Source organism: Fusarium sambucinum, chromosome IV (genome assembly GCF_050947815.1).
Source record: "Fusarium sambucinum isolate potato_lamoka chromosome IV, whole genome shotgun sequence".
Classification (NCBI taxonomy): domain Eukaryota; kingdom Fungi; phylum Ascomycota; class Sordariomycetes; order Hypocreales; family Nectriaceae; genus Fusarium; species Fusarium sambucinum.
This window is the reverse complement of record NC_139291.1, coordinates 5025336-5049706: the sequence shown is the minus strand read 5'-3', so window position 1 is coordinate 5049706 and position 24371 is coordinate 5025336. Positions and strand designations below refer to the sequence as shown.

General features: G+C 46.6%; 6 protein-coding genes across 6 annotated transcripts; 4 read left to right on the top strand and 2 right to left on the bottom strand.

Moving 5' to 3' along the window:
• Positions 1 to 865: 865 nt before the first annotated feature.
• Positions 866 to 2789, top strand: FSST1_001702 (uncharacterized protein; the record flags this gene model as incomplete). Its single annotated transcript, XM_083227619.1, has 2 exons — positions 866 to 1206; positions 1262 to 2789. 2 exons carry the CDS (start codon positions 866 to 868, stop codon positions 2787 to 2789), a joined length of 1869 nt encoding a protein of 622 aa, XP_083091884.1.
• Positions 2790 to 3919: 1130 nt separating this feature from the next.
• Positions 3920 to 5293, bottom strand: FSST1_001701 (uncharacterized protein; the record flags this gene model as incomplete). The annotated part of the gene is made up of 6 exons (XM_083227618.1): positions 3920 to 4171; positions 4318 to 4686; positions 4742 to 4850; positions 4987 to 5135; positions 5187 to 5210; positions 5267 to 5293. The coding sequence occupies 6 exons, from the start codon at positions 5291 to 5293 to the stop codon at positions 3920 to 3922; spliced, it is 930 nt and encodes a 309-aa protein (XP_083091883.1).
• Positions 5294 to 7479: 2186 nt separating this feature from the next.
• FSST1_001700 (uncharacterized protein) lies at positions 7480 to 8327 on the top strand (the record flags this gene model as incomplete). Its single annotated transcript, XM_083227617.1, has 4 exons — positions 7480 to 7655; positions 7708 to 7865; positions 7923 to 7980; positions 8030 to 8327. 4 exons carry the CDS (start codon positions 7480 to 7482, stop codon positions 8325 to 8327), a joined length of 690 nt encoding a protein of 229 aa, XP_083091882.1.
• A 766-nt stretch (positions 8328 to 9093) lies between these two features.
• Positions 9094 to 9897, bottom strand: FSST1_001699 (uncharacterized protein; the record flags this gene model as incomplete). Its single annotated transcript, XM_083223843.1, has 1 exon — positions 9094 to 9897. One exon carries the CDS (start codon positions 9895 to 9897, stop codon positions 9094 to 9096), a length of 804 nt encoding a protein of 267 aa, XP_083091881.1.
• A 5652-nt stretch (positions 9898 to 15549) lies between these two features.
• Positions 15550 to 16713, top strand: FSST1_001698 (uncharacterized protein; the record flags this gene model as incomplete). Its single annotated transcript, XM_083227616.1, has 1 exon — positions 15550 to 16713. The coding sequence occupies one exon, from the start codon at positions 15550 to 15552 to the stop codon at positions 16711 to 16713; it is 1164 nt and encodes a 387-aa protein (XP_083091880.1).
• A 4928-nt stretch (positions 16714 to 21641) lies between these two features.
• On the top strand, positions 21642 to 24088 carry FSST1_001697 (Hsp70 family protein; the record flags this gene model as incomplete). The annotated part of the gene is made up of 9 exons (XM_083227615.1): positions 21642 to 21700; positions 21758 to 22340; positions 22393 to 22437; positions 22525 to 22591; positions 22641 to 22878; positions 22940 to 23045; positions 23094 to 23200; positions 23256 to 23481; positions 23534 to 24088. 9 exons carry the CDS (start codon positions 21642 to 21644, stop codon positions 24086 to 24088), a joined length of 1986 nt encoding a protein of 661 aa, XP_083091879.1.
• Between the last annotated feature and the right edge of the window lie 283 nt (positions 24089 to 24371).

Here is a 24371-nt window from a genome sequence, read left to right as displayed (position 1 = left end):
GAGGCAACCATCTTTGTCTTCGTCTTTGTCTTTATTCCATTCCTGGCAGCCAAGACTTTTTCCCTCGTTTCCGCCTCCCCCCTGTTGATCTGCCCGTGAACAAGGAGCAAGGAGGTCCAATCTTGGTGCTGATCTCTGCTGTAACCATTATCAAAGCGCCTGATCCAAAAGCCAAAGATAGATGGCGCGCTTCCAAACGCCACTCAGTCAACGCCTGAGGAATGCGGGCTGGCGGGGTAAGGCTAAGGCTGTATGTTGTTTGGAAATAGCGTTTATCTGGTGAAACATTGGGAGCTTGTCGTCTGTCCAGTCTATGCCAAGTAGAGATTCAAACGTTGCGATACTTCATTTGGTCTGTCAGACAGGCAGGCAGGCAAGTCAGGCACGCGTTTGGGTCTTTCTTTGTGCCTTCCCTCCATTGCAATTCGGACCTACAATCTAATTGGCACGTGCTTTCTACCCCCGGTCGGAAAAGGCAGGTACTACCCTAGGGAACGTTGATGGTACCCCTGTAATTACCCTTTCAATCTTTTTACTATTAATCGGTTCCCCAGAAATCAAACCCAATTGAATCGACGACTTGAATTTGAGGATCGACCGCACGTCTCTCTTAATAACGTCCCCTCCTTCGCTTCCTCCCTCTCCCTCTCGCCTCTTGTCGATCTCTCTTCACCACTCCGAGCCTGAGCCTTTGAAGTTTGCTCATTGTTTAATAATTTTCCGTGGTGCATTTCTGTTCCTTCTCTTTCACATTCAGCGCGCCTTTCTCTCTGTATCTCGTTTTGTTCGCGCCCTAAATATTACCCCCCCTGTCTCTATCCAGCTGTCACTTCAACCAGAACCTCGATCAAACCACCACGCCAAGATGCGAAACCCCTTCCGACGTCGGAACAAGAAGGACAAGGCCGGCAGTGGCGGCCAGAGCTCTGACTTTGTCGTTCCTTTCGAGTTCCGCCCTCAGGGTGCTGGATGTCCACCTTTATATCCTCCAACTCGAAACTCAGCATATTTGCTTGCTCATCTACCACCAAAAGTCCTTGAGCGCATATTCGCTTTCGTTTGCCCGCATTCCCTTGACGAGAGTTATGAAACTTGTGAGGGCAGTGCCAGTTCAAGCGACAGCGTCTGTATGCTATGCGACTTGCGCGATGTTGCTCACTGTGTCCAAGTCTGTCGCGCATGGCGTCCAAGCGCGGTCAAAGTCTTGTAAGTCGTGTTGTGGTAGTCCGATGACATGCAGTCGCTAACCCCTGTCTGCCAGATACCACAGCGTTCGCATCGATCCAGTCCACTATTGCCGTCTAGAAGAATGGCTTGCCGAAAGACGAAAAAAGACCTCCCGGTTCGACCGCAATGGCATACCTGAGGATCCGGCTCAGGCTCGCCTACGCCTTCTTCGGCGCACCGTTCGCGATGACCCGACGCGAATTGGAAAGTTTGTACAGTACCTAAAACTTCCGTACATGTTGCGCGAGTCTTCCCAAGTCGAGCTTGCACAGACCATCGCCGTTCTCCCAAACCTCAAATATGTCGATCTGCCAGAAGGCATGTTCTGCGACGATCCTCATTATTCGACCCTCCGACTCGAAGTACAAGCCCGATGCCCGAACCTTCGAAAGATGACCTACGTTGGCGGCTCAGAGCGTAGTTTGGCCATGCTAGCTTCAGGGCAAGTGTGGCCGAACCTAGAAGTGCTAGAATTGAACGACTGCAATGTCGACCCTACAGTAATTAGAGCAGTTCTCGGCAGCCTCGGCAATCTACAGGCGCTGAAGGTGTCGAACACACCGGGCCTTTCAGATGAGGTCCTATCATCATCAGATGGAATGGCTACGTTGCCCCCTATCAAGGAACTCGTACTTAAGGATACGCCCGGTGTGACCTTGAGGGGTCTCATTGCGTACCTGGCATGGCAGGAAACTCAGGAAGCCTTGGCAGTCCTTACGCTCAAGGATACCGGTGTTCATCCAGCAAGCCTGCAAGAGATCTTCACCATGGCTTCATCGCTTAAGACGTTTGCAATCCAGTCCAAGGTTACAGAGCAGTTTCCGAGCTCAATCGTTACTCGGCCATTCACATCGCGGTCTCTGGAAACTTTGAGATATGAGATTTCCCCAGCGTCAACAGGTCCCTTTGATAGCGTAACTATGGGCTATTATTCCCACCTCGCTTCATCTATCCTCGGCGGTGGCTTACCAAAGTTGAGGCAACTTTACGTTCATGATGAGAGTTTCCCCGACCAGCTTCAGGGGCTTCCACCCCCTAACGCTGCATTCGCTGGAGGCCATACACGCTCTGGCTCCAACTCGTCCGCAAAGTCGAACCCTGGGTTTGGCTTCTCGCCCTCCTCCAACTTATTACCAGCCTCGGCAAACCTCCCCATGCCTAGGAGGCCGGTATCACATGTCCAACCACCAAGCAAACGGTTCAGCTCCAACAATCCTTTTGCACCTCGCATGCCGACTTCCGCAGCTCCTACACACACACTCGAAGTCTTTACCAAGAGCGACGAGTTTGGCAAGTGGAACTTTGTGTCAGTTGATCCGATGTTTAAATCTGCCTCGACGTCTCGACGACCGATGAGCAGCTACGGGCTGGCGGCCGATGTGACTGGGTCTGGTTGGGATCGAGGGGATGCTCGACGTAGTGTCATGGTTGGCAACGGGACTGGTGTGTTTTTAGCTGTGCCTGGCCAAGGGGGCGATGGTGATGCGTTTGGCGGGAGCTCTGATCCATGGCGACCTCAAAGCAGCGGAGGTTCGCCTCGGCGCAGTCGAGAACTATGGTGATGAATGTACCTCGCTCAGACTTGCAGGCGAGTTTACGGTTATTTTAGTAGGAATCTCATCTATCTGAGATGTCTTGACTGATAATATTTCCTTTATCCTGTACTTTTTGGTAGGAGATAGTGGCGAGTGGCTGGATTACGAGGTTATAGTGGATGAAAGGCAGTGAGATTGATATCCGCCGGATTGGTTGTTATGCAAAATACCCCAGCAGTTGTACAAATGATTCAAGTTGCTCGTATCGCTGGTAGATGGAGTTAATTACTCTAGGTTAACCAGCAGATCTATCGATAGATCTAGAAGAACAGACTTTTGCAAAGAGCACAACAAGTTTCAGTGATTTATGTCTTGAGTTGATTTTAACTTGTCTCTAGGTTGATCGGCAATAATATATTCCTGCGAGAAGTCTGATGCCTTGGCTTCAGGGTATCAGAAAATCTAGCTGTCTGAAATATAAGAGACAGAATTAGTAGGCCAGTCGGTACATTAGCCTAAGAAGTCTGGTCTAAATATCCTGATGCATTAAGAATATGAATGAAACCAAGGGTCCTTTACATCATCACAACGTGCATGTACATCCAACTCAACTCGGGAGTTGCAAAATACTGTGCAAAGTCACTTGCCAGTTGGCAGTTGCATCACACATGCGCATCATGATTCAAGAGAACAAGCAAGATTCATGACGTTTTGGGATTCCTAACCTTGTAGCACAATGTGTCGATCATTCTTTAACTCAAGTTTCATAAACTGCGTGCAGATTTTATGACGTTATTATGCATGGTGAGGTATACCCCTGTTGGTCCCAAGGATGAGCCGAAATTACCCTAGACATGAGCAACACGACTGCAGGTCGACTTGATCAACAATAGAGATGAGTTTATCATGAACTTGGTTTCTAAAACTCCAGTCGAGGCATAAGCATGCAGGTACAGGGAGACGGCCCGCAATCTCGGCCATAATGGCCTGAAAAATAGCCTACTACTACTTAGAAATAACCTCGTCGTCGTCCACCACCACCGCTTCTATTTTCTTTTCCTTGTCCTTACCTATCTTCCATTCTCTTCTCCTCTTTTTCCATCATCATCTTCTTCTTCTTTTGCCGGTCCCTAATAAAGCAACAAACCTGTTCCAATCTAATGATACTTCTTAGGATCCTCTGGGGGCGGCCTTATAAGCTTGAGCTCGCTTCTGAAATGTTTGACAGCGTCCATAACAGTCTGGTAGTTAGCTGGTTTGGGATTCGCGTTATTAAACGCATCCCGGATCGAGTCCAGCTGTCCAATAACCCAGTCACGGGCATCGTCCGTTCGTGTCAGATACCAGTTATAGTCGAACTCTTGATGTATTTCATGCAACCTTTGGAACTGCGGCATGGCGCCCTCTATCTGGTCGGAGGCCGTGAGAAGGTTTTTGTCGATTCTTCTGGATCTGTTCACGTACTTCTGGTCGGTTCAAATAACGAAAAACGGATATGGTCTTCCTGCTAGTTAACTAAATTGCAAAAGACCTTGATGAAGTGGATGGTACTTACCCATTTAATGGGATTCAGGATTGCGTCATGGCCATTTCCATCTCGGATTGCTTCCTTAAGATGTTTGGCAAAAAGGACAGGGTCCTGAACTGAGGCGCCGTCGTTGAAAATTCGGCCTTTAACCTGATTCAGATTGCGGTCCAAGAGGAAGAAAGGAGCACGATTGCCGTAAGAACCGAATCGGTCCATGAAATAATCGTTTGGAGTTTTTACAGTTCGACTCGAACCTGCTGAGGGCAACTTGGGGAGTTGACCCTTTTCCCAGTAATCGTACACAACCTTGTAATTAATGGCTTGAGTCTTCATCCGAGTCCCGTTTGGTAGTATTCCGGTCATGGCAGTCTGAAGAAGAGCGGTAGCATACTGGAGCTGTTGAAAAGTCAGTTGTGTATGCTAAGGTAAGTAGGCCTGAGGGTATACGTACATCTGGATTATGATCCGTATCAACTGCGGCTTCAATTTGATCTTTGGTCAAGCGGTTCTTTGATAATATTTCGAGTCGAGTCGAAAAGCAGCCCGCATTTGCGTCACTCCTATGCGATCAGAAGGTTAGTTAAGAACAAGGGTGTCTAGTGTTCGATCGGCTTGCCTGTAAATAAAAAGTGAAGCCTGCGCACCTCGAGTTCTACTGTGAAGTCTAGTGGAGCCAGGATATCCACGAGCAGTCACGTTAGCAAAATAGTCGGTTTTACCCATATGAAACAACCTGCTGAGCGTCCGTCGTCCGCCACTGTCTTTGCCTCGCTCCTCGAGGCCACCCGAATCGCTCTCTCCAGACCAATCTGCAAACTTGTCTGGACCACAATCGTAGCTCTTGTCTATTTCACACAAGCCCCGGGAGCATGTAATAGCTTCTAGGTTGTGTTGACAACAGAGTGCTTTGCGTCGGCCCCCTTGTGAGATAACAGGTTAGCAATAATGTCTCTGGCCGATGAAACTTGATACATACATGAGCAGGAATCTTTGTCTCCTCCATAACCCTCTAACCCGACAGTAACTTCATGGTCAGCACATGAGTTCTGTGCACAATCGCCTTTTCCAACCCAGTGACAGTCTCTCAGGGGTTCGGGCTTGGATTTTGGACAGCACAGGTGTTTGCCGAACCAAATAACGTTACAACCGCCAGGGAATTGGGTAGAGTAGGCGACCGAGTTTTCATTCTTATCGCAGTGGCCACCGCTATAGGTATCAAAGTTAGCAAACGTTATCCCATGGTGACAATGTGAAAGAATATGGTCTCACCAGCGAGTCCACCTGCACTCAGACAACAGCTCATCGTATTCTTCCTCCTCGCAGCAGAATGCTTTCAATCCTCGGCCACACGACCAGTTGCTTGACTCCGTTTGAAAACCACCACCCCGTTTTGATTGGAACAGTCTGACCTCGCCAGTATGGTTTTCACTTTGGAGGTCGAATACTATCAAATATTGTTAGTAATAAAGTTGGGAATGGCCACGGTCAATAAAGGGGTTAAATCAGCATATACTTACGCCACAAGCCTCGAAGCCAACTGCCTTGTAACCCAAACGACAAGTATTGTGACCCTCTTTTTCGCATTTATCAGATTTGTAGCAACGGTCGTCCATTAGCCCAAAGTATCGGGTTTCGCGCCGCTGCGCAGGGTCCCAAGGATAGCTTCATTGTCACTTGAAGCACAAGTCTCAGTCGTATTCTCTTTGCCTGTAAACAAATATGACGGTACAATTGGCCCCATAGCTGATTTGTCCAAATGTCCATCATGGTGACTGTTGTCAGCTCCTTGGACCTGAACGAACAAAGAGAGGAAGGCGACGAGAGCCAATCCAAGTTTACTGGCTCGTGGAAAGACATGGCCCCTTGCGGAAGCTGATTTTGAAGCCATGAGGAATATGGCGAGACTTGATTCAGAGAGTAGTTTTCTGTGCTTTCGATGGCAAGTTGGGTGGTCCAGAAGAAACTGAGAAGTAGGGACATACACTTGTATAAATAGTCCAAATATTTAACATTTTCTATTGTCATATAAGTCCTGTCGTGTAGATTAAGCTCTCAAATTGCGAGCCAAACTCTTATTAGATCTACAAATGTTTGGGTCTGACTTTATGAATATACAACAGTAGAGTCATCCTCATAACAGCTAAACTCAAATCAAGACGCATTTACACGCTGCAACTGTGCCTGTGCCTTCTCTATATACCAGCTGGATCTACTGCCTTTACTAGTTACACCAGATTTTGCTGCAGAGGCCTTCAACTGTGGGAAAACCCATGCCGATAGACATGCGATCGATATTTCCAAGCTTGGTGAGCCACATTCAATTGTGACGATACGATAACACAAGCTCAACTTAGCGGGACATTAAAACACATCTTATACATTAGGGATTTGCAAGTCATTGAAGAAGAGTGGAGGAAGCAAGCCGAAAAGCCCTACACACAACAAGACAGAATCTTCTCAGCTCGGCCGGGTGATATCGACGCATGAGCCACATACATGTAATATAGTTCGCCTCAAGGTATTAACATATAGCTTGCAGGGGTTTCTTACTCACCCAAGAATACTATATACCAATGTGTAATTACTTAATAATACATATATCTCTGCCTCCCTTGATCCCAACCGCAGACTCTCTTCCGAACACGTACAGCCATGCACGAAAGATGGTTTAAACATAGCAACTCTATTCGGTCCAGATCTCATGTGATCCACTGAAATTTAACTTATGCCAAACCTGTCGCTGTAGATATTGAATGCATTGAGGAGGCTTGGAAATCTATCGAAAGCCAAAAGACGTAGATACTCTGAGCAAAGTCCACAAAACACATGATCTGACTTACCTATCTACAGTTTATATCTGATATTCCTAACTTTGATCAGATAGCAGCCTGAGCTCTGGCCACCATGAATACGTACATACGGCAACTAAGCCTGCAGTCGCCGGCCAGAGCATCTATAGTAAATTTGTTGGCTCATTCGCCCCGAGCTTACTTGACAGAGAGTTTAGCTTGATTTCGGCCATACTTACTTTTGTCTGGATATCATTATACTTATAGACAAAAATTAAGCTAAGTCTTAGATTCTAGAGTTACGTAATGTCCTTTTTCAGTACTTATAAACCCAGGTTGTCCTACATTTTCTTTCATTTACACTATCTTCTCAATCTGACCATACCTCCACGCAAACACGATGAAGCTTCTCTTGGCTATATCTGTAGCGGCGCCTTTCCTACAGACAGCTGTCAGTCAGCAATTAGGCTGGGTATACCCTTATGACTCTATGGTGCTGAGTGCCAAATGCCTGTCGGTGTTAAACACAACCATTCCAGAATGCTCGCCTGCATTGATGAAGAATGCCCCTATGCCGTAAGTGGAGAGAAAACACAGAGAGACATAAAATAACTGACTAAGACAATAGTGAAATTGGGTATGACATTCTGGATAGCGAAACCTTGAACGAGGTCTGCCATGAAAGCTGCCATAACAGTCTGAAGGAGTTTCGACCTAAGGTCGTGTCTGCATGCAACACTGAGATGGATGCCGTGGCCTTCAGCTACAAGAACACCGTATTCCCACGTATTTATAACCCGTCCGCACTGGGATATCCATGTAATGAACTGACTCTCTTGCTAGCAACCTACATGGTCGATCTGTTGCTTCTTTCATATGAAGTCTATTGCTATCGAGACCGGTGAGTGACGCTAGAATGCACATATTGAAACCTGTCTAATAAACAACAGGGATACTAAGAAATTCTGCGATCTTCAATTGGCAGAATGGCGAAATTATAGGAAGTCGGACAAACCATCTAGGTGCGAGGACTGCCTACTTGGTCCACAGAGAGTGCAGTTACAAGCACCCATAGGCTACGACCAGGACGACGCATACAAGTTCCGTTACTTGACATCTAGTTGCAGTGCTACTGGGTACGAATATGTAACACCCACACAGTACACAACAAAGTCCACTGATTGCTCGGGCTCAGGTGACCACGACGGCTACATAGTTGTACCTCGACTACATCTGCCACAAGAATGATAAAGGAGATGTTATTATGTTGACTTGAGAAACCGGGATATGCGCTGAAACTAAGGGAGTCCTTCAGTTTGAAAGGTTGTGAGTGGTTTGTTTCGGGTGGAGTGGTTTTCTTGTATTTCTTAACCTGGTGCTTGTTCGAGGCAGGTTTTTGTCCGATAGATCTTGATAGCTTAACTAATAAGCTCCCTTGATAACTTTCCATCCTCATGAGGTTAGTTTGCCAATATTCTCTTTGAAGGCTTCGGCTTCGGCTTGAAGACCAGGAAAAAAATCATCATGGCTCCAAATTACGCGCAAAGGATGTCAGGACACCAGAAGTGCTTGTAGTCATAGATGCGTCCTCAGTAGCCAAGTCTTGGCTTAGGCACAAGTCTTATTCTTTTGCCCTTCTATTTATCGCATCAGTTCTCTTATTTAATCTCTTGGGCGGGGAGAAGGGCTTTTTCTTCGGTCTTCACAGACAATCTGACAACTACCCCCGAAGGGGCCTGTAGCTGGTTTGCCTCCCTTGCAATGGAGATTCAAAGCCGAATGGTACTTGAAATACTTCGTTTGCGTCACTGAAATTTATGTGCAGTTTTGTCTAATTGCTTTTATTGCCTGTCTACTTAGTTAGGGCCTTGATCGGTTCAATGCGGATAGAACTTGTACATGTATAGACAGGCTGAACCACATCGAACCAATGAGGGAATAAACAATATAATCTAATGCAACATAAAAGATTTTAACTTCCCTCGCCTTGGTTCGATTCAGTTCAGCTACAACTTCAGTCGACAGACATGGGCCCGTCGGCTGGGAATACCATAGGCGGTCTCGTGTAGTCATACCCTGAAAGCTCCTGCTTAGACAGTTTGTCATAGAGATGAGCAAGGCAATGCACACTGGTATATTGCCAGCCTGTGTATTCCCTGCTGCAGCCTTCAATGCGAGGAAACCTGCCCTTTACTTCTCCTTTTTGGTGACAATTCTTGTCGAGGACGACACAAACGACTTGCTTATCGCCATCCTCGGCGCCTGCTTTAGCCCAAGCCTCATACTGGGCAACGGTATCAAGGCACTTCTGATCAACGTAGACGCAGTAACGGAACCTAGGAAATTGCTGCCGAAATGCATCCTCGACCCCAGGGCCGTCTCTCTTGACAGAATGTTGGGACGTCCATTCCGAGAACCTCTCGCGCACGTGCTGCTTTGACGCATTGTTGAGAGTTTCTTGATCTTCAATGATGACCCATTCAAGAAGCGGATTCAAAAGCGTTGATAGTTCTTTGAACTCAAGGTCTTCCTCTACCGACGCTTTCAAAAACTCAATGTAGCTCTCCCATAGAGGTTGAGACTCCTCCGTATACACAGTACGGAATATGACAAATCCCCACCGCTTGAAGTCAGTCGCTTGCATGTCCCAAATGAGACTGGATAAGGGCTCGGTTTTTATCATGGTATGGTTGATCTCCGGAATGTTATCGAGGGTTGGAGCTACTCCTGAAGGGAGCTCTCGAATGCTGGTGATGATTCTGGGTATTTTGCCATAATAGGCACGAGGCATCCACTGAGGCTGAGGAAGAGGACGCATTCTTACTTGAATAATCGAGTCAAGGTTCGTTTGACGGAAAGAAGAGATGAATCTCAGTTTTCAGTTATGTTTTGGGGGAGACATGACCTCTTATTATAGGCCCTGGAAAACTCAACAATTTACGTACTTGTCCTGCCTGGTCATCGCAATTCTCAAGCTCGTGAAGCCTGTTCCACAAAACTCAATATAAGTGGGAGAAGAGAGCTCGGAAAAAGTCATTGTCTTGCAAAAGCTTTCTTCATATTTGCTGCTAACCTTGTACTTGTCTTTCCATCAGTGGATCCTGGGACTGCATGCTTGACAGCGCACAAGATGAACACAAAAATCGAAACCTCTGATGTCCCCAGATGTTCCAGAACTGAAAGCATTATGACAGAAAACATGAAATTCGTATGATGATGTAAATGGACTGACTGATTTAGTTGGGTACAAGTAAAACCGGGGCATTCACTATCAGTCCTTGGTTCTATTCTAGGTTTGAACGCCAGCTCAACAACTTTGCAACTCAGCCTCAGCTTCGTAACTTTGAATCTGTTTACAACATTGTTGGGGGACATTCCTATAAGAATAAAGCTTGTGTCTGGCATCGGCTCTGACAAGTCCCGTGTCTCGGAACACGCACGCCAAGAAGGTCGAGATCCTCTTACCGGATGTGTGTCAAGATTCACTGCCTCATCCTTTGGGAGGGTACCTACACAGTCTAAAAGTGAATTTTGTTTCTGCTCTAACGAGTACCTCTTAGCGAGTATCTGTTTTGAACGGAAACAGAAAACAGAGAGAGGCCTTGGGACTGTAAGCATTATGTGAGGGATGATATTGACGTGGGGCTCTCCCTCTGTCAGCTATGAAACAAAGTCCAAGAATGAGCGAAGCAAGGGTGAAACTTTCCGAGAAACAGATTTTGTGGGGGGGGTCTTTGATATAGTAAGGGAACCAGCATGTAACAGATGCAACATTCAGTAGTTTATAGCTGGGGTTGACGAGGGAGGAATTCTATTGATACCCATCGGAATGGTTTTTTCGTCGGGTCTAGTTTCACTCCTTCAGGCCAGGCAGGGCTGGAACGTGGAGTAATAGTTTAGTTGTTTAGTTGATATGTCTCCAGTCTGGCTGATGTTGGATACAATACCAAGTACCAGGCACTCTCCGACGTAAAGGGGAAGTTTATAGCCACTAACAAATCAGTCAGCTCCGCAAGGAAACGGATAATTGGAGAGTCTGGTTCGTATTTGAGCCATTCTAAAGATGCTATTATGGCTGTGCTTAGCCTTGTATTCACAGTATTTTCTCTCAACCTTTGACATGTCCACATCCAAAGGTGCTGGACTGGTAGTGCAGAATTATAGTTCTAAAAAAGGATGGCTGGCTGCTTAGAGTAGAGCCAAATTTAGAGTCCAACATGGGATGATGCTAATCCTGTAATGGTTAGTTAGATCGAATGTAGAGGTGGCTGTTGGACTCAGCTCTTCACTCCACTGTGACGTTGCAGAAGCTCATGTGGATTTTGGACGGAGATGTGGCTGTGGCTGTGGCTGTGGCGGTGTGTGTGGCTGGCAGATGTCGATGTGGACCTGGGGAAGCTTTGCTTTTCGCTTCTGCAAGGCCAAAGCCATGGCGTCATTGAGACTCGACCAATGATTAATCCATGTCTATATACGAAAATCATCAACGCCAAAGATTAAGGGTTCAATTTTAGTCTCTGTTGGGAAAGATCTTATCAGTTTAACCTTGTCTTAGTAGGCTAGAATATTCCATCAAAATTCATTAGAATTGGATCAAGGGTAGTAGACAATTGCTAGTATGGCTTGACCTGGTTAGACTTTTTCACCAAGACATTCCATTCACAAAAGACAGCCGCCGCATTCAGTAGTCAAACCAATACTCAAGGGCTTCAACATGTCAAGATTGCCCTGTAGATCTCTTCTCTTGGCAACTCAAAGCCGCGCTCGTAGATAGCCATGACATGATGTGATATGAGGCTTTAAGGGCGGAGCGGAGGAAAATCTCGACCATCTCATCTCATCTCATCTCGGACGGAAATGTCACTGTTTGACGTTATGTTATCATCGGATCCGGTCGAACCAGTACGATTCCGTCCATGTAGCACAGCACATACCCTCACTGTGTCGATGTCTCACCTGGCTAGCCTTATCATGAGGATGCTCCTACAATTTTCTACGCATCTCTGTCAGGTGCAGAATTTGATACTGGAACGAGATTCTCCGTGTCCAGCCCAACCTGCGACACGAGAATTCACCAATCAGAGCTCGGCGTCTGTTTGGACCCTGCCCTGAGATTTGGACCCTGGCATGCTTGGCGTCTTTGCCGACCAACCTGAGACTCAAATGGCAAGGGGGGAGAGGGGGAGAAGGGGCAAAATCGAAATCGAGGGGTTCGAGACTTGATGAGAAAAGTGCTGTAAATGGTGAAGCGTGAAAAAGGGCAAAATGGCAAAATGGCAAAATGAGAACGGCTGTGTCTTGTAGATTCCCATGTCATGTCGAGGGGGGGGCCGACAAGGGAGTTTAGTTTAGTTTATTACATAGTATGATTTCGAGGTTCGTCAAATGGCGCACATGGTTCGTCGACATGGTCAAGGGATTGGGAACATGATCCGAGTAAGGGAACGTGGCCGTTGATGATTAACGTTGGTCTATGTAGAGGTTATCTTCTTCCAAGACTGAGTATCAAAAGCAAATGTCGGTCTGACAATAGAGAAAAAAAGAGGTGACTGAAAGTGGGTGTCTGGAAGGGTTCACAAGTATAAGACGTGATTGGTCAACCCTTGTCCAACTGGTTCAATGGACAAAAGGCGATCCCCGATTTTTAGCGGGACTATGGGGACCAGTTGTGGGAGAGAGACTCGCCTTTGAGCTGGACGAGGGCGCTTCAACAAGGAGAGACTCTACCCAATCTCGGGTCATGTACTGGTTTGTGTGTTGTCAAGTTACTGCATCTAACCAAAAGAGATAAAGAAACCTACAGTACAGTACCTGAAGTTGAGGCATTAGGTTAGGTTAGGTATTGGTACCGGTACAGGTAAAGGTAAAGGTTGGCATCATAAATCTCTGTGCCTGCAGTACGAGAGATCCGCTTGCTGAGTTGGCCTCGCCTTGACATGGCATGCAATGCAGCATATCGCATCGTCTTGTTCTAGCGCAGTCTAAACAGGGACGGTCCATACCATGAAAGGGTTGAGATCAAGACTAGAGAATACCATCAACAGGCTGGCGTCTAGGACCCGTTCAGCCTGAGTATTTCACGATTGATAAAAACTATCTACACTGTCTTAGACTTGATACAGATAGTAATTGGTGATGTGTCTCGGACTCGACTCTGAATGGGTGTGGAGACTTGCTGCTGGTTTGACGCTGTGTTTGGATGTGATGGTCTTTAACTCTGCGACCTCGTCTTCGCCTATCACATCTCGCCATTCCATTTCATCCTCCCACCCATCACACACCAAACTTAATACCCTTTAGAGTGTGTAGCTGAAAAAACACCACCAAAATATCACCACCAAAAAAGACAGCGTTTATCAATCATCATAAGAACAACAAGCTGCTAGGGCGACCCTTAAAGCAGCCATTTCTCAAACATGGTTCAACGGGCGGCAAAAGCCAAGTCAAATCTGACACACATACACATAGCATGGTCAAGGTCAAGAAGAACCCTGGGCTGTCAAATCTCCCTCATCCGAGATTCGTTTTCTGGTGTCGTGTTTGATGTGGCACCAGATACAGACTTTGCCTCCGAACAGGGTAGATGCTCAAGGTTTCTTACTCACTTGTGCAGATCATCAAGACGTACGCACAAAAAAAAGACGGCTTGATGTTAGCCTTGGAAAACATGATGACAGACAGACAAAAGAAAGCGGTGTCGAGGAAGTTTTCGGAACTTTTCTCTCAAGCGAATGACTCTTTACAGTAGCTTGGCTAGCATCTGCATCTACATCTCTTTCTACTGCTCGTAACCCAAAAGATGCCCAATCATGGCATCTAGTCTAATTTAGTTATTGCAGCATGCAGCAGCAGCAGCACGCAGTATGCAGGTTCTGCCAGCCCATCTCTTTTCAACTAACCTGTATCCTGCAAGCCTCACCTCTTTGAAGAGACAGGGGCATGATGTCAAGAAGGCTATCGTTCACTATGGAAGCCTGACCTTGCTTGACCTTGATCGGGCTTGACTTTTGTCAACCCTAGATCTGATAATTCTTTGAGAATGTTTGCTCTGCTTGATTAATATTTTGCAGTTGTGGAAATGATATACACTTGGAGAGGCTGGTCATTCATATGTCCACGTTGTCTGGTGACGACGCCAATCGTCAATGATCCAGTCAGAGGTAAAGACCACGAGGAAAGCCAGAGGCTGGGTTGATGATCGCATGCATCATACCTCTGTATAGTAGTTTAGTCATTTCGACACAGTAAAAGGGAATTGATAAAACTAATTATGGAACATGAATTGTTTGTTCATTCATCATCCGCTGTCTCGGCTACAATTAATTCGTCATATTGTATCCGTGACTCCATCATACAAAGTTATCCGCAAACACGAGATGCAAGAGATGTAAATGGTTCCGGAAACATGTTAATCGGGATCTAAAGTTGCCCAAGTTTTGTCTCTAGCAAAACAAAACTGATTAGCGATCTTTTTATTTATCTTTTTATTGTGTCACTGCTGTTGGACTTTGAAACGGCTCTCGTTATGAGTAACCACCAGATGAGCGACGTTCTGGCACACGCCAAGGCTGATTCAGGTTTCTTGACTGTTCATCTCGTGGTGGAGGTTGCAAGTGGCGTCTCCTCCTACTGTCATGTTTGCCTGTGAGTGGTTGATTTTGTGAAGGTCACGTAGCAGACAAGAGAGGAGAGTCGAGTCTCGTGGCAGTTTTGTTTCTGTACCTGAAATACTAACGCCAGAGTAGAAACTCGATTTAACTAGAATCGAACTCTGTAGCCATTATTAATAACTCGTTCTATCGCGTAAACTTTTGTTCCATCGCTTAAATCCCATCAAAAATGCTATGGCCTCTTTCTCTTCAACGACTTTTCCCTAGGCACAGAAAGAGAGTATCCATCATTTTATGGAGAGGCCAAGACCTGATACCCTGCGATGCCTGTAATACCCCCTGCCACAATAAGCGCCCCTGCCTCTTCAAGTATACAGTGTGACGCTCCGACAAACTTCACACGGTCATTCTCGTACCAGAAGGTGGCTCCTAGTGGATCTCACTCTGGGAAGGGACCTTGGCTTGGGCTGAACCTTGTGCTGCGCTTTGGAGTGTGAGTGCCCATCCTACTTTCAGTCATTCTCTCGAGACTGATATTAATCCTACCACTCCCCCCAGCCTCTTATTGAATTGTTCCTCCTCCCTCTGTAATACTACAAACCTCAATTATTGATTGATTCTTTCATACCTTTTGGTCATTTGATCCCTTGTCGACAAGAAAAAAGAAAATACATTCTTTCCGCTTTCGTCTCTTTTTGTTCCTTTGTGTCTTGGATCCATTGTCTCACCGGCCACTACAAGTCCACGATAATCAACACCTGACGACACTATTTCCCAAGGCCTCTCCTTCTATACCCCGCCCTCTTTCCAAAGGGCTCGAATTGGGAATTCAATAACATCGTCACACCCATATATCGACAATGTCTCTCACAGTGACGCAACAACTACCGCAAAGGGAGCTTGATGCACCAAAACTTGATACTTCTCTCGCACAGCGACATTCACAGCCTCGACCTCAAATAGGATCATTATCCGTCGAGCCCCCAATCTATTCTCCCTCCGCCGACGCCGACGAGTCTTCCCGCGAAAACACTCCCACAACCATGGTTCCCACTCAACGACAACTTGCTTCTGCTCCTGCTCTTCCCGCTAAGAGTGCCCTCCGAGCTTCAAGATGCTTGGACGGTCTCCTCACTCACAAGCTGACCACCCAAAGCCAAGCTGCTTTCTCTGCTCCTCATGATGTGTACCTTTCCTCTGAGGAGGATGCTTCCTCGTCTGCCGACGACTTTTCAGACTTTGAGACCGACTCTGGTAGCGATGAGTCCCTTGCTTCAGATCGACGAGGCAGCCGAGAGGACACTGCCAAGATGGTCTCCGTCGTATACGCTGGAAAGCCTTCAGTGATTGACCTTCCTCGAAGATCAGTGTCTCCTAGTCTCATCAGTGAAGCTTCTTCCCGACCTTCATCAAGAATGTCGACTCTATCTCGCCCTGCCAGCTGCCTTCGCAGAACATCAACTCTCCCAGTCACACTCCCCGTTCTCGACCGCCGCATGTCTTTCTGCACCACCTCTTCAGGATCTGGTCTACACCCTCCACGAACTAGCAGTATGGGCACTGGTCGCCTAGAGAAGCAAAAGCCAGACTTTCTCAGCATTGACCCATTTGCGACCAAGGCTGAGCCTGAAACTAAAGAAGAGTCAAATGAGAGACCCAAGACACCAAAGTCCCCTGGTGTATTCAAACGCACATTGAGCTTGGTCAAGAAGCGAAGCCGACCTTCTCTCAACACAAACTTCGCCAGCCAGTCCAGGGATAACCTTTCACTCTACACACCTACGCTGCATATGGAGCAGGTTCGGGAAGAGCCAGGTACCGACTCGGAGGACAGGGCTCCTAAGCCCATCCTCCAGAAAGCACCTACCTTCCACGAGTTTGCCCAAAGAAGGATGTCATCAGCCCCAATGTCGCCAATGTCACCTATGTCCGAGCCCGGGTCGCCAATGACACCCAACAGCACCCGCAGCCGCCTACGGCAGGGACTGGCAGCAGCCGCGCGACGACGAAGCGTCAAGGTTTAAGCAACACATACTCAACACAAAGACTTGGCTTTTTTGTACATTTACGAATTATGACTGGGCAACTAAACGGATAGCGGGTGCAAGACGCCTCTAATATTTTCCTTTGTCTTACTATTTTCTGTATCCGGCCCAAAAGGGTCTTAGGGCACCAGGCGCACTCATGGGATATCTTCTGCTGGACAAGAAAAGAAGCCGGCGTTGTATTTTATTAACTCACCACTCGAAACTGAGCAAGCGGCGTTTGGGATTTAGACATATCGATACACATATACACACACATACGCTTTGCAAGCGTGGATGACCTTGGACAGGTCTCTTGTCAGATAGGATAGGTGGAAGATGAACCCAGCCGCAAAAAGACGGTGAAAAAAGGGAATGCATCAATAAACAATACCACGAATGAATATAACAAACAATACCTACAACACTTACAATTGGTCTATTATGTGAATACTACATTGGGTCTGAGAATGGTTTGCATGCATTATGCTCGGGGTTGCGCTAACAGATGCGGTGAAGTGGTTGCTTTAGCTCGGCGCGACCGGTGCAAGTACCTGAATCTGGGGTTTAACTCTGCAGCCACCGACAACATCAAGCATAATGGAGGCTTGTAGGGCTAAAACTAAGGGTATTATCGTGCTCTATAACTGTTTTCGTCTATAGGGTTTATGGTTACATGCCGATTCTTTCATTATGAACCACCGGATTTGGAATGACTGTAGTTTGTGTGTGTAATTCTTGGCGACAAAGTGTATGTAAACGACTATCGATTCGACTAACTCGAATTGTAGTTTCCCCTGTCCCTCTTTGCTTCTGTTGTTGCGGTGATGAGGGAGAGGAACCATAAGTCAGATCACGACAGGGTATAAGTGAGAGATACTGGGGAAGTACATGATTCTGACGTGGGATGGCGGGCACATTCAAAGTAGACGAGATGTACTTGCCGCATTCGGTAGGTGGGAAATTGAATCGACAAAGTCCACGGACATTTAGTAGCAGTAGCTTCTTAAGGTAATTTCGGGATGTCACTCAAGATATGAGCGAGGCTGGTATTTTGCTAAGCAAGTTCTAGAAGGAGAGAAGAATGAATGCATTGACGTATAATGAGGGTCTCGTCATTATTTCGGCTCGCTTATAGACTAGAGAATTGAACATTTGTTGAATATTTACACGAGATAGTCCGTCAAGGTACAGACGGACAGTGGAAAGATAATCCCCTGAGCACGTGGGGTGATTGATGTTCCCCCCTGTCGTTGTTAGTCCAACTCGATAGGGAAATTCTTCTTTTTTTTATTGAGATCTACCCCTTGAGATGCAATCACCCCAGGTCCAGTTCAGCTTATTAGTGAGGTTACGGACGGCACAGAATATGAGAGGATCAATTGAAGGATTTGGGGTCCGTATGTACTTGGGGTCTCTTGCAATACTGTGCTGTTGTCATTTATTACAGACTAGTCGTATTTGTCAATAATTAATTCTATTTCCGCCATCTCCTGAGTCAAGTTTATTACCTTTTTAGAAAACGCACAACCAACGGAAGGAAGCTGTACTACACTTGACTACATACAGAGTATCCGTATACTCAGGGGAAACGAAGAAAACTCCACCGAGACGGGATCAGGATTAGCCGTGGATCGTGAAAATGGAGACTGAGACTGGGACTGGGGGTAGTAGAAAAGGTCAAGGTCGAAAAGTATCCGTATCTGGGCTTGGCTTTGAGATACTGTACGGGGTTTTGAATGTAACGGTATGATGTCTTACCTTGCTTTTCACTGAATGGGCCTATGGTTAATGCAACCTTTTGTTTCTTTTTGCTCCGGCATATTTGGATGCACGTGCGAAAAAGCAACCAAAGATATGGAGAATCAAACGGGTTTGCATATCCTTTATCACATATTTACATACATACATATGGCATGATTATTTCCCCAATGTTTCGCTTTTATTACACGTCGTGAGAAGTGGCAATGACTGCTGAGTACAGAGTACAGAGTAGTCAGTCATTCATTCTACTATACCTAGGTACCTACCTAGGTAGGTAGACATCAATTGACCGTCTTTTCAAAAGTGGACTCTATTCAATGTCTAGCCTCGTCTACTAATGTTGACTAATTGTTTCTAGCTGCGATACTAGCTTCGACCAACAGCTGAAAAGTAAATCACTCTGTGACAGACATATCTCGTGTCAAATAGCGTCAGTGTCTCAGGCCTTTCCAAGACACAGAACAGACCTGTCAGGAATTGTGATGTACTGCACAGTTACAGCAACTAACTGGTCTCTTTCTCTTGCGTGATGTGATAAGATCCTTGCTTGTGGAGAGAGGCTAAAAAAAAACGCACGTTCTGCTCTTCGCTTCGCTTTGGGCTCAATTTCCTTTTGGGCTTGGACCTCTTGAGGGCGCCTCGCATGATGTCGAGGTACTGGAACTGATGGAAATGTGGCTGGGAATGAGCAAAAACAAACCAATACCAACAACGTCAGGGGAAACACGTTCAACGTTGGAGCTATGGACGGCCAAGGCGTTTGACTTTGCACGAATTGATGGCTCTAGAAACAAAACATTACTTACTAAGATGAAGAAACAACCACAAGAAGCGGTCAAAAACCAATAGTTCATCCACCATTTTTCGTCATCGTACTGCTGACCTCTCCGATGCAACCGTTTTCAAACGCTGGTGCTAAAAGAGAGTTGCACTGGGAATAGAGATTGGCGCTGATAATATTACCATCGTGGACTTTGTCCGCAGATCTTGGCGTGTACAGATACTTGGACCCTGAAACATAACTTCTTTGATCATCATGCAAGCGCTGCACTGTGAGATACTCGTACCAGATCTTCTCTGTAGCGTGCTTCTCGAGTAATGGTTCCTACAGTAAGCTGGTGATCCTCGTCTGGGGGAAATTAAACCCGTCAAGTTTCGGCCTCTTGTGTTGAAAGATCGGCGATTCAAATTGCCCTGTTGAATCTCTTAGTCCTGTGCTAAAACGTCTACGAGCTGGTACTTGCGGTGGCTGTTGATGATGGGTGGAGCGGTTCGTTGCTGAAGATATATTAAGATGTACGCGTTCTACCAGGTAGATAAAGACCTGCAAGATCCCACAGGATGACAAACACCAGGATCTGGGGTTCTGTCTGAGTCTTGAGATTATGTCTACCGAGCAAGTCTGGTTGATCAGCTCCACAAGGTCCTGACTCGCAGTTAGAAGCTATTTCCAACGTTTCCCTCTCTCACCTCACCGTGGCACGTGCTCAAGCTTATCAACGCTGCCGTTCCAGATTGATACTGCACGGGGTCATAGGCATGAACGTGCGTGGCACAGTAAGTTGAATTCTTTAGAGTACTTTCCTCTTCGTGACAGCGATATCCCGACGACAGACAAGTTTCATCCTTCGGACAATCGCGGGCGAGTCTGAGCGCAAGACTTGAATCGTGAAACAGAAAGTGAAAAAGAAACTATGTTGGAACTTGGATCTTGGCTCTTCTTTAGAGGGCTAGTTAATATATCAGTGCCCTCGCAGAAGCACAAAAATAGTCATTAAGTGAGATAGTGCGATCGAGTTTCAGGTTTTAGCAGTGGGATTATGATAAACACGAGTTAAGCTTGGACTTTGTAACAGGTGGTCGATGGATTGTGGCGATGCTTCATCTTCGCTACTTGGTTGATGCTTGTGAAGAAACATTTTGCTAGTGGAAGCCAGGATGACCGGTAGTTGAACTATCGTGTAGAGATGATCTCTCTGCCAAGTCCTGTCATCTCCATGTAGGATAGTTCAGGTGACCGTGGCAGCTCATTAGATGTAAGTTTACCTAAGTAGTGCCCGTTAGGTGACGACAATGCGCTGAACACTTAGGATGTCTGTGTTAGGGTCAGCTGTCACCGAGATCAACGGGCGACGAGTGTAGAGTATGATCACTCATCTTGTTTTGAGGTTATGAATACGGACCCGTCTAATGAAAGAATGTTATGCGTTTGCTGTTAGACAAGCTGGCTAATACACGGCAATGCCGGAGGAAAAGGAAGAAGCACTGTGATATACTGCGAGAGGCGATGGGGGCCGAGAGAGTTGGGTTTGGCAGATACTCCTCGACGGTCCAATCAATATTGGTGCTAGCCCCCCGAGGGATGTGTAGAGTATCGCACCAAAGTTTTGTTCATCTTGAAGAATCTTTTCAATAATTTATATCCCGAAATAGCTGTTGTTGATTGGTCCAAAATTAACTCTCGTTGCTGTAGGTATGCAGTGTTTGCTGGCATCTGCTTTGCCAGTAGCAAGCACTGACAGCCAGCTGGTGATATCAAGGCATCCCTATAAAAAAACCAAAAAAAGATTCAGTTAGCATAGAGTAGCGACAAATTAAACATGCACACTACCAATAAGTAGGCAGGCTAAGAGCCTACATGTCACCATCAATTCCCCTGATGAAATCGCAGAAAAGGGGTGACCAAGATAAGACTCACATATTCATCACTAATGTCTCCAGCAAAAAACCTAGCAACACGTTCATAAAATAATCCAAATAGTAGGTTTAATTCTCCAGCTTCTCGTGTATCTTGTCAATTCCAGATATTCATTTAGGCTCAGCTGCAGTCGCGAAGTGTTGGTGAATAGATGAGGGCTTGATTGTGAAGCCGCCTGCCTCAACAATAGGCAGGAAAATGGAAGATAAACAATTGCTAAATGAGAATCTATTTCACTGTTGCCTAGATTTGAATCAACTTGCTCACCACCCCCTCTTCTCCACCAACGCCGTAAACACTTCAATGCCGCGCAGCCAAAATCTCGTGGCTTCTTACTATCCACTCGAGGCTCACCCCATCTCTACTTGATTGTTCTAACCCGAACCCAGCTCGCTATTTTGGGTCGTCTGTACTATTCACATCAGTTACATGATCGGGGCTTTCTTCGCCCACCAGTGAAACACAGATGGCTCCCAAGACCGAGGGACCGCCAACCCTGGTCATAGCGATCGACTTCGGCACCACGTAAGTGCTTTGTTAAGACTTGTTTTTTGTTATTTTATCGATATTGACTTCACTCAGATACTCGGGTATCGCTTGGAAATTTGGTGACAGAGAGCTGGACTCGATCCAGACTGTCACAGACTGGACGACCATCAGAAACCACCGTGTCGATTCCCCCAAAGCCCCGTCAGCCATTTTCTACGGTGATAACATCAACAAAGATCCCTCATGGGGATACATGACACGCTTCGGAGATGGGATCCTGCGCTGGTTCAAACTCTTGCTTGTCAATGAAAGAGACCTCCCCGCAAATGTGCGAGATTGCGAACACCTGAAAACCGCACGAGAACTGATGCAAAAGCTCAACAAGACGCCCGTGCAAGTCTTTAGTGACTATCTTCGATACCTCTGGGAGTACAGTCGTGAGAGGATTGAGGCCTCTGAGGAGAAGGGATGGGCGAACATCTACCATATCCATTTCGTTGTTACTTTGCCTGCAATTTGGCCTCATTATGTCCGGTCGCGAATGCTCGAGGCCATGAAGATCGCTGGCCTTTTTGAAGTGGCAAAGGAGGGAAACACGACGTATGGCTTCATTTCTGAGCCCGAGGCAGCTGCCTTGACGTGCCTCAGGGAAAATGTTGGCCGATGCACTCTTGAAGTAAGATGGTTGTCTCCTTCCTGTCTAATCTCTACTGACTCATCTTGTGTAGGTCGGCGATCAGTTCATTGTCTGCGATGCAGGAGGCGGCACTGTTGTAAGTCTTTACTACCAATCCCTCTACCTTTGTTCCCTATTCTCCTTTCCCTCCTTGCTCATGCCCTACCTACTCACCAGATATCAGGACATAATCACCTACAAAATCGAGAAACTTACCCCTTTTGTAGTCAGCGAAAGTGTCAAAGGAGATGGTAAAAACACTCTTTCAAGTTTCGTCAAGTATCGTGCTAATAAGTCAAGGTGGTCTATGCGGTGGCATCTTTCTCGACCAAAAGTTTCTCGAGCTACTCAGACGAACGATTCCCAAAGACATCACAAGAAGGCTTGCAAGTGAGGCTGGTCATAAGATCATGAAGGATGATTGGGAGTCCGGTATCAAAACTGCGCTTTGCAAGTCAAGTAGCCAATACGACATCAATCTTGTCTACAATGGACTAGTCGATCCTCAGTTTTCCCCCCCTTCATTTTCACTTCAGGCGTGAGTCTCATAAACTACCTTCCGAGGATGATCGACAGTATGACGCTAATGGACTCTCTAGAGACGTTATCCGCGAACAGGTGTACAAACCCGTGATAGGAGAAATTAAAGAACTGATCACGACCCAGATCAGACAGGTCGAGGAGGGATACCAGAAGGCTCCCAAGGTGAGATTGTCCACCAATATGAACTGTCTCATTGTGCTAACAGTTTAGTTGGTGTTCCTGGTTGGAGGTTTCGGGAGGTCCAAGTACTTGTACGAATGCCTTGATGAGACATTTGGAAAGAAATCACAAATCATCCAGAAGAGAGGGAATGACCCGTGAGTATATTCCTGAGCACTTCTGTTGATTGATTCACGCCCTGATCTTCTCCAGCTGGTCTGCTGTCCTTCGCGGTGCCGTTCTTCACGGGCTATCGCGCACCGGGTTCGCCGATTCAATCACTGCTGTCGTCGACTCTCGGATCTCTAGACACAACTATGGTACCGTCTTCAACGACAGCCCATTTGACGAACAAAAGCATGACGTTCGGGACCGCGAATATTGCCCTTATGACAAAAACTGGATTGCGGTTGACCAAACTGAGTGGTACATCGGAATTGTGAGTCAGCACCAACTCAGCCCCTTTCTCCAAGTACTAACCGGGTTTTCAGGGTGATGCAGTATCTACCTACAAACCAGCGTTTTTTTCTTGCTACCAGGCCCTCATAAGCCCCGAACAGGGTCTCCAGATAGAGATTGTTATCTCTGATTCTGCCGAGCCTCCAGCCCGAAAGGACGAATCGGTCAAGACGCTGTGCGTCATCAAAGTTTCCTTGAGTCCCCAGATATATAGCAAACTACGAAAAGAGGTCAGCGCAGATGGTGTTGCCTTTCGCCGCATCGGCTACGACCTTCGGATGATCAGTGACGGGTCCTCCCTGGAATTCGCCGTCTGGCATAAGGATCAATGCCTCACATCACAATACGTCAACTTTCAATCTACACAGATGGAAAAGGAAGAAGTGACCAATGGTAGCGACGGCGATACCGAGATGAATGAGCCTCAGGAAACGGCCAGCAGACCACCTTCCGTCATCGAAATAGAGGAGGATACTGATGAGGAGTACATGGATTGTCCGGACCTTGAAGATGAAAGTAGCATGGGCGACCGTTCCACGACTGTTCGGGGAAGGCATGACAGCCCGGATGATGATTTTAGCGAATGATTGTCCTTTCCATGGTTGATGGACCTGCGCCAATCATCGGATCGTGCACAACGAGAATTTTTGGAAGCTCCCAGGGTCCCAAGATGGGTGAGCTTGAGTTAAAATCAGGAGGTCGCTATTGCTATAAAGGAGAGTACCAAAGCTAAAACCATGTCATTCAGTATCCGTCTAGCTACTGTTATCATATAGGATGACAACTACAGAGAAATTATCTATAACTCTCCTTGCGAATTGTTTAGCATGGCTCTCCAGACTGTTATGCAGGTATCATGGATATCGTGAA